This window comes from Rhinopithecus bieti, unplaced genomic scaffold (genome assembly GCF_001698545.2).
Source record: "Rhinopithecus bieti isolate Rb0 unplaced genomic scaffold, ASM169854v2 scaffold_7901, whole genome shotgun sequence".
NCBI lineage: Eukaryota > Metazoa > Chordata > Mammalia > Primates > Cercopithecidae > Rhinopithecus > Rhinopithecus bieti.
This window is the reverse complement of record NW_016805596.1, coordinates 766580-776026: the sequence shown is the minus strand read 5'-3', so window position 1 is coordinate 776026 and position 9447 is coordinate 766580. Positions and strand designations below refer to the sequence as shown.

The following is a 9447-nucleotide window of genomic DNA, read 5'->3' as shown; positions in this document are numbered from 1 at the left end:
AAAAAAAAAAAAAAAAGATGCAGGTTTTAGCTTTTCAATGGGCTACTACATGCAGTTAGATTTTACAGCTTCTGATGTTGAGTGTCCGTGTGTGTGTGTGTGTGTGTGTGTGTGTGTGTGTATATATTATTATTATTATTTTTTGCGACAGAGTCTTGTTCTTGTCCCTCAGGCTGGAGTGTGATGCCACAATCTCAGCTCACTGCAACCTCTGTCTCCCAGATTCAAACGATTCTCCTGCCTCAGCCTCCCAAGTAGCTGGGATTACAAGCGTGCGCCACCACACCCGGCTAGTTTTTGTATTTTTTAGTAGAGATGGGGTTTCACCATGTTGGCCAGGCTGGTCTTGAACTCCTGAGCTCAGCTGATCCACCCGCCTCGGCCTCCCAAAGTGCTGGGATTACAGGTGTGAGCCACCATGACCTGCCTAATGTCCCTAAATATTTAATGGATTTTAAAAAATTTCTTGTGTATGGCACAGCACAGCAGACTTGTAGAAATTAGTATCAGTAGTAAATTTTTCGTTTTTTAGGATGCTGCATTTAAAAAAATTTTATAATAAAATTATGTATATTAAAAAAAAAAAGAGAGAAATTCCGTGTGTAGTTTACACAGCACATCTCCATCCAGGCACTTCAGAGAATGACTAGGAGAGGTTCTTGGAGGAGGTGGCTTTTGAGCCGAGAATTCATCTTCAAAGATTCTTTCTATGATGGTCACCAAGTATTTCCTGAGTCAGTTCCATGTGTCCTGCAATTCTCTGAAGGTGTGTGGGACCTATGGATGCCACAGTTATTCAGCATATCCCCAGATTCCAAGAAGTTTGAGTATGAGCCAGCTATCAGTCCAGAAAACAGATACCAAAATAAGTTTGGGTTGGGGGAGTGTTTCCTCATCTTCTGTTTTCTGGGAGAGATTTTTTTTTTTTTTTTTTGAGACGGAGTTTCCCTCTTGTTGCCCAGGCTGGAGTGCAATGGCGTGATCTCGGCTCACCGCAACCTCCGCCTCCCAGGTTCAAGCGATTCTCCTGCCTCAGCCTCCTGAGTAGCTGGGACTACAGACATGCATCTGTAATCTCTACTAAAAATACAACAATTAGCCGGGCATGGTGGCGCACGCCTGTAATCCTTACAGCTACTCGGGAAGCGGAAGCAGGAGAATCGCTTGAACCTAGGAGGCGGAGGTTGCAGCAAGACAATTTGTTCCAGCAAAACAACTTGGTGCTAGTGCAGGAAAAGGTGGAAAGCACGGGGCTAGTACAGGAGGGTTCAGTATTTTCAACCTTATCAAACCATATTTTGGCAACTCTTGTTTTCACCAGAAGCCCCGCTGGGCTCGTCCCAGCGCTGTCCTGAGGCTTCCCCCATGAGTTCCGACAGGGTAGAGGCCGCCCTGAGCGTTTCTCTCTCCCCTGGCCCAAGTGAGCCTTAAAACAAGGATTTTTGACTGGAATTGGCCACTTTGGGTTACTTTTGATCCTTGACCTCCCCCCAAAGGGGGATCCGGGGGAGGGGCTCTGGCTGGGGTGGCCCCGCTCCTTCCAGGTCCGGAGCAGGTCCGCGAGCAAGTTCTCGCCCACCGGGCTGAGCCCACCCCGCGGCCGTTCAGAGAGGCCGTTGGTACCAGTGACCTACGACCCCCGTCCCCAGCCCCTCCGAGGTCGCAGCCGTGGCCTCGCCTCCCTACGCCTGGTTCCCGCCCCCTGCCCATGACCGGCGTCTCCGCGGGCCAATGAGCGGGCTGTATCCACCCCTCGGGCGGGGCCAAGCGCCGACCAATCCCCGTTCGGGCGCCCGGCCGGGTCCAAACTCTCCAATCCTCAGCGGCGGTGGGGCGGGCAAGGGGGGCGGGGATTACAGGTTCAGCCAACGGGTGGACACGTCGTCCTCGCGAGGAGGCGTGTCCTGCGGCCGGGCGTGCGGCGTCCGCGGCGGCGCAGGGAGGGGGAGGGAGGTAAACAAGATGGCGGCGGCGTGTCGGGCGCGGAAGGGGGAGGCGACCCGGAGCGCCCGCGAGTGAGGCGCGGGGCAGCGAAGGGAGCGCGGGCGGCGGAACTTGCTGCCGCGGCCTTGGATGGGCTGGGCCCCCCTCGCCGCTCCGCCTCCTCCACACGCGCGGCGGCCGCGGGCGAGGGGGACGCAGCCGCCGGGCGGCACCTTCGGAACCCCCCGCCCCGGAAGCCTGCGGCCCTGTGCCGCTTCGACCGCCCGGAGCCCCGGGACCCCTGCCGCCCGCGCCGCCCCGCGACCGGACGCTGAGGCCACTCGGTGGGCGCTGCGCTCGGCAGGCGTTGCGGGGAGCGTGGCGCGGTTGCCTGGCCCCGGCGGACCACGCGGGAGTCGCGGGTCGGCTCGAGGGTGCCCGGTGCGGGCCCTCGCGGGCGCCCGGGCAGCGACCAGCCCTGAGCGGGGCTGTTGGCCGCTGCGGGAGGCCGCCCGGACGCCCCCACCACCCCCCGAACGCTCGCCCGGGCCGTCGGGAGTCGGCGCCCCCCGGGAGGTCCGCTCGGTAGTCCGCGGAGGAACGTTTGTGGCTGGGACAGGCGGCGGGACCGGGGCGTCGCCGGAGACACCCTCAGCGAAGTTGGGCTCTCCAGGTGTGGGGGTCCCGGGGGGCAGCGACGTCGCGGACCCTGCATGTGGGATGGGCGGCCCGGAGAAGACCGCGCTCGGCCGTGTTCAGGCTTGTCCGTGGGCCTGAGGTCCCCGGAGGATGACCTAGCACTGAGAAGCCCCGGCCGGCGTCCCCAGGGCCTCCGAGGACGAAGTTGACCCCGACCGGGCCGTCCCCCAGTTCCGAGGCCCGGGTCCCACTGGAACTCGCGTCTGAGCCGCCGTCCCGGACGCCCGGTGCCCGCGGGTCTGCAGACGTTGCAGCGGGCTCGGACTCGCAGCCGGGACTGACGTGTAGGACAATCGTTTCTGTTGGAAGAAGGGTTTTTCCCTTCCTTTTGGGGTTTTTGTTGCCTTTTTTTTTTTCTTTTTTCTTTGTAAAATTTTGGAGAAGGGAAGTCGGAACACAAGGACCGCTCACCCGCGGACTCAGGGCTGGCGGCGGGACTCCAGGACCCTGGGTCCAGCATGGAGGTGGTGGACCCGCAGCAGCTGGGCATGTTCACGGAGGGCGAGCTGATGTCGGTGGGCATGGACACGTTCATCCACCGCATCGACTCCACCGAGGTCATCTACCAGCCGCGCCGCAAGCGGGCCAAGCTCATCGGCAAGTACCTGATGGGGGACCTGCTGGGGGAAGGCTCTTACGGAAAGGTGAAGGAGGTGCTGGACTCGGAGACGCTGTGCAGGAGGGCCGTCAAGATCCTCAAGAAGAAGAAGTTGCGAAGGATCCCCAACGGGGAGGCCAACGTGAAGAAGTAAGTACGACTTGATGGGGCCGGGGCCAGCCGGGCCGGGCCAGGCCAGTCACTGTGCGGATGGTTCTGTCTTCCTTCCTTCTCCCCTCCCTCCCTCCCTTACTTCCTCTTAACACCCAGAGCTGGACCCGGCCGGCGCCTGTGTCCTCCGTGCCAGGGAGAGCTTGGTTGGAGGCCTGCCTTACGGACTTTCACTCAGGCAGGGCCAGTTGTCGCAGCGGGAAGTGCGTTTGCTTGGGCTCTTGGACGCCCTGGTAGCAAAACCCTCCTGAGAAGGGAGCGGCCCCCAATCCCCTAAGTCTAGCCCCGTGGCTCCCCCAGCTGTCCAAGGAGCAGAGGCGCCCAGTGGAATCAGCCTGTGTTTATTTGGGCCCCGAGAGTTTGTGTGCGGCCGCCAGCAGGTTTTCTGCGCAATGTGTGGCAGTTACCGGGGCCAGCAGAAAATGTGATTTGTTTATCCTGTCGGAGGGGAACCCTGGGCTGCCAAAAATAACTGCACCAGCTTATCAGCTAGCAGGAGGGAAACGTAGCCTTTCCTCATATGCCAGGGATGTGACGCTGGAAGCATCCCTGGCCCCCGGCGCTGGCAGCCCTGCCCGAGGAGGACCGTGCCTCCTCCCGAATTGCATCCGGAAGACCTTACTTTTCAAACCGACTTCTTCAGGCATGGGGCTGCCGCTGGCCATCCCGGACGCCTCTGCATCTGTGCGTGGAGCAGCTCCTACCGAGGGCAGCACGGGCCGGCCTGAGCCTCTCCCAGCTGGTGGGGGGGGGTGTCCCTTCCTTATCGCAACCAGACACGCTGCACCTGCCGTCGCCTGGCGGGCCCTGCCCAGGCCCTGCTCCTCTCCCAGTCCTCTTAACTTTCATAACTTTGCCTCCTGTTTCCAAGAAAGGACTTTATCTACTGGGCTAGGCCTCGAGGGACTGGCAGGGACACCCGGCACAGGGCACCATGACCTTGGAAGGAGGTCCGGGGAGGGCCCTGCCCTGTCTGCTCTCACCTCCCTCCTGCTCAGGGGCCCTGGGGGTCACATACTTTTTTTTTTTTTTTTTTTTTGAGACGGGAGTTTCGCTCTTGTTGCCCAGGTTGGAGTGCAGTGGCGCGATCTTGGCTTAATGCAATCTCTGCCCTCTGGGTTCAAGTGATTCTCTTGCCTCAGCCTCCCGAGTAGCTGGGATTACAGGCGCCTGCCACTGCGCCTGGCTAATTTTTGTATTTTTTTTTTTTTTTTTTTCAGTAGAGACGGGGTTTTACCATCTTGGCCAGGCTGGTCTTGCACTTCTGACTTCGTGATCCGCCCGCCTCAGCCTCCCAAAGTGCTGGGATTAAAGGCGTGAGCCACCGCAACCAGCCAACACGCTTCTTAATCAGCATGCGCTTCTTAATCAGCATGCGGGCTGTGACATGCAGAAACCAGGGACACAGGCTCTGAAGTTTGTACTTGGGAGCTGGAGCAGTCGGGGTTAAATGGGAGCGGCTGGGAGGGGCGTGTTTCCACTAGGCCTTTCTGATATCTCAGCGCCCAGTCTGGACGCGGGTAGAAGGCCAGTTCCTGGAGTCGGTGGAGCAGTTGCCCATGCTTGGTCTCTGTGAGATGGGTTCGTCAGGGGCTGGGCAGAGCCTGTGCTGGGGGTAGCAGGTGCCCTCTAAAGGGGCCAGTGACAGCCTCTCTCCTAGCAGTCAGAAACCCACCCTTAAGGGGTTGGGCACAGTGGCTCACACCTGTAATCCCAGCACTTCAGGAGGCTTGAGGTGGGCAGATCACCTGAGGTCAGGAGTTTGAGACCACCGTGGCCAACGTGGTGAAACCCCGTCTCTACTAAAAATACAAAAGTGGCCGGGCGCGGTGGCTCAAGCCTGTAATCCCAGCACTTTGGGAGGCCGAGACGGGCGGATCACGAGGTCAGGAGATCGAGACCATCCTGGCTAACACGGTGAAACCCCGTCTCTACTAAAAAATACAAAAAATTAGCTGGGCATGGTGGCGGCACCTGTAGTCCCAGCTGCTCGGGACGCTGAGGCAGGAGAATGGCGGGAACCCGGGAGGCGGAGCTTGCAGTGAGCTGAGATCCAGCTGGGCGACACTCCAGCCTGGGCGACAGAGCGAGGCTCCGTCTCAAAAAAAAAAAAAAAAAAAAAAAACACAAGTTAGCCGGGGGGGGGGGCGCATGCCTGTAATCCCAGCTGCTCAGGAGGCTGAGGCAGAAGAATTGCTGGAACCTGGGAGGTGGAGCTTGCAGTGACCCGAGATCGCACCATTGCATTCCAGCCCGGGAGACAGAGCGAGACTCTGTCTCAAAAAAAAAAAAAAAAAAAGTCTGGTTTGAGTTTTGACAAACGTATATGCAAGGTCAATGGGAAGACAGATGCTGGGGGGAGGAAGCCTAACTTTGAGTGTGAGCCCCCTGCTTTCCTGAACAGTCAGTGCAGGAGGTCCCAGGAGCTCAGGTGAGCACCTGAATGGTAGGGCGGAGCCTGAGGGTCTTGGTGGAGACAGGCCAGAGGGTTGCAGGAACCCAGTCTCGCCCAGTGCATGGGAGAACAGGAGGGAACACTGAGGCAGGGAGGCAGAGGGGTTGGCAGGACCTGGACTGGACTGTGCGGCGCAGCTCCCCACAACTTATGACCCCACCGGCCTTGAAGTGAGTGATGCACCCTCACTCCTGTTCAGCGTCCAATTTCATCCTGGCCCTGAGTGTGCAACGGCTTTGCCCTTGTGAGACCCCCTGGGCTGAGGGGTGAGCCCTGTCCCTTCCTGGCCACTGTCTGCAGGGACTGTCTGCCATCAGGAGCCGCCCGGTTTGCAGCTGTGATTTAGAAGCCACTGCACTCCTCCAGCCCCCTGGGTGCTGCCAGGGGGTCCCCCTACCCTGGGAGCTGGTGTGTCCTGACTGGAGGCTGCCACGTGCAGAGTGCCGTCAAGCAGAAGGGGTGTCCACTGCCCAGCCCTGAGGCCCAAGGCCTTGGCCAGCCTTGCTGCCAGCGCTGCAGGGAAAAAGCCTCCTTTGTGTGTGGGAAGCTTAATAAACTCCGTTCAGATTGTGTCTCGCAGCGAGTGTCTGGAACCTTCCAGACAAGCCTCAGGCGTCCAGTCCTCCAGGTGGTGTGGAAAGCGTGGGCAATCGCCAAGGGGGGTGGGTTGGGGCAGATGGAGCCAGCATGAGTCCTGTCCCTTCCCTTCCTTCCCAGAAAGGAAGCCCTGGAGTCCGTGCCTTGTCCCGCTCTCACCGGTAAAAAGTATAATCTTACTAGAAATAGGAAAGTTCCAAAAAGCATCAATAAGTTAAAAAGAAGGCTGTGCATGGTGGCTCACGCCTGTACTCCCAGCACTTTGGGAGGCTGAGGAGGGCAGATCACAAGGTCAGCAGTTCGAGACCAGCCTGGCCAACATGGTGAAACCCGGTCTCTACTAAAAATACAAAAATTAGCTGGATGTGGTGGCTCAGGCCTGTAATCCCAGCACTTTGGGATGCCGAGGTGAGTGTATCATCTGAGGTCAGGAGTTCAAGACCAGCCTGGCCAACATGGCGAAACTCCATCTCTACTAAAATACAAAAGTTAGCCAGGAGTGGTGGTGGGCGCCTGTAGTCCCAGCTACTCGGGAAGCTGAGGCAGGAGACTTGCTTGAACCCAGGAGCTGGAGAGTGCTGTAAGCTGAGATCGCGCCACCGCACTCCAGCCTGGGCAACAGAGTGAGACTCTATCTCAAAAAAATTGGCCAGGTGTGGTGGCTCACACCTGTCATCCCAGAACTTTGGGAGGCCAAGGTGGGTGGATCTCCTGAGGTCAGGAGTTAGCCTGACCAACATGAAGAAACCCTGTCTCTACTAAAAATACAAAATTAGCTGAGCGTGGTGGTGAACGCCTGTAATCCCAGCTACTCAGGAGGCTGAGGCAGGAGAATCACTTGAACCCAGGAAGCAGAGGTTGTGGTGAGCCAAGATCGTGTCATTGCACTCCAGCCTGGGCAACAAGAGTGAAACTCCGTCTCAAAAAAAAAAAAAAAAAGGCACCGGGGCCAGGCACGGTGGCTTATGCCTGTAATCCCAGCAGTTTGGGAGGCTGAGGCAGGTAGATCACAAAGTCAGGAGTTTGAGACCAGCCTGGCCAACACGGTGAAACCCTGTCTCTACTAAAAATGCAAAAATCAGCCAGGCGTGGTGGCGCATGCCTGTACTCCCAGCTACTTCATCTGAGGTCAGGAGTTCAAGACCAGCCTGGCCAGCATGGCAAAACTCTGTCTCTACTAAAAATACAAAAATTAGCCAGGCGTGGTGGTGGGCACCTGTAGTCCCAGCTACTCGGGAAGCTGAGGCAGGAGAATCGCTTCAACCTGGGAGGCGGAGGTTGTAGTGAGCCAAGATCAGGCCATTGCATTCCAGGCTGGGATGCAAAAAAACAGTTAATTAAAATAAAATAAATCAGTGCCGTAGGCCGTCTCTGGTAGGCAGTGGTTTCCTGGGGTGGAGCAGGGAAGGCCTGGAAGGGGTCGCCTGCTCCCAGCCTCACTCGTCGTGCTTCTCGGGGACAGCAAGGCCGGCTGCTGCTGCAGAGCCCACGGCAGAGTTCTGGGGGGGCGCAGGCAGAAGGGCGCCATGCCTCCCTTCCCCTTTCCACCCCAGTGAGAGTGGGCTCCAAGGCAGGGAGTGTGCCCGCCTTGTGGAGCCTCCGTAGAGGCACCCAGGGCTGCCGTGAGCGCACAGCCTGGCTGCGTCCCCCGGCCCTCCTCTTTCCTGTTATTTTCACCTGTTGCAAAACACTGTGCTTTCGTGTCTTTTTTTTCTACCTGTTTGCAAATGTGAAAAGCACCGGTGCCATTGCAAACGGGCCCAGGTCGGGGCTGTGGCTTTCCCATCCGCACCGCCCTGGCTGTGTCCAGCCGGGAGGTGGGAGGTGGGCGGCACTGACTGTGTGTGGTTGGGGCGATGATTGGCAGATGCTTGGACCTATGGTAAAGAGGACTTTCACGAGTTGCGCGCCAGTCGTGGACTTTGTAGATGTTGACATCCCAGGCATCCTTTATGGGGTTCCAGCATCTGTTCAGGCTCCTGCGCCAGCCATGTGAGGCCTGGGTGGCCTCGAGGCCTCTGTTTGTCCTCTCTGTGCAGCTGGAGGGACAGCTCTGAGACCCAGTGGGAGCTCAGGGGCTGGGCAGCCGCAGAACAGCGTGGGTGATGGGTCCACTGGGAGTTCTGGGCTGGGCGCACAGTGGGCTTCTGGTGCCCAGCCAGCTGGGGCAGGCCTGGAATGTTGGTTCCTCGCCCAGGATCTGGGGTGCTGCGGTAGCTGTCAGGGAATCAGTGAGGCGGCCGGATGGCCCGTATGTCACACAAACGCCACCGTGGTGCTCCGATTGGACTCAGTTTTCTTAACAGCTTTTTTTTTTTTTTTTTTGGAGACAGGGTCTCACTGTATCACCCAGGCTGGAGTGCAGTGGCGTGATCATAGTTCCGAGCTCAGGTGATCCTCCTACCTCCAAGGTAGCTGGGACTACAGACGTGCGCCACTACACCCGGCTAGTTGTTTGTAGAGATGGGGTTTTGCCATGTTGTCCAGGCTGGTCTCAGACTCCTAGACTCAAGCTATCCGCCTGCCTGGGCCTCGCAAAGTGTTGAGATTACAGGCGTAAGCCACCACCACACCCAGCCAAGGGTTTTATGGGCATGTAATTCACATACCATAAAGTTCACCTTTTCTTTTCTTTTCTTTTATTTATTTATTTTTTTTTTTGAGGCGGAGTCTCGCTCTGTCGCCGGGGCTGGAGTGCAGTGGCGCCATCTCGGCTCACTGCAAGCTCCGCCTCCCGGGTTCACGCCATTCTCCTGCCTCAGCCTCCCGAGTAGCTGGGACTACAGGCGCCCGCCACCTCGCCCGGCTAGTTTTTTGTATTTTTTAGTAGAGACGGGGTTTCACTGTGTTAGCCAGGATGGTCTCGATCTCCTGACCTCGTGATCCGCCCGTCTTGGCCTCCCAAAGTGCTGGGATTACAGGCTTGAGCCACCGCGCCCGGCCTATTTTTCTTATTTTTTTGAGACAGGGTCTCACTCTGTCACCCAGGCTGGAGTGCAGTGGC

General features: G+C 58.1%; 1 protein-coding gene across 2 annotated transcripts in view; it reads left to right on the top strand.

Annotated features, from left to right (window-relative positions):
- Positions 1-2312: 2312 nt before the first annotated feature.
- The window catches only part of STK11 (serine/threonine kinase 11), a 23754-nt gene continuing 16619 nt past the window's right edge, over positions 2313-9447 (top strand). For both annotated transcript variants that reach the window (XM_017873039.1, XM_017873040.1), the window contains exon 1: positions 2313-3370. In XM_017873039.1, the coding sequence (XP_017728528.1) occupies positions 3081-3370 (290 nt within the window). In that variant the 5' untranslated portion in view covers positions 2313-3080. The remainder of the gene's footprint in view (positions 3371-9447) is intronic.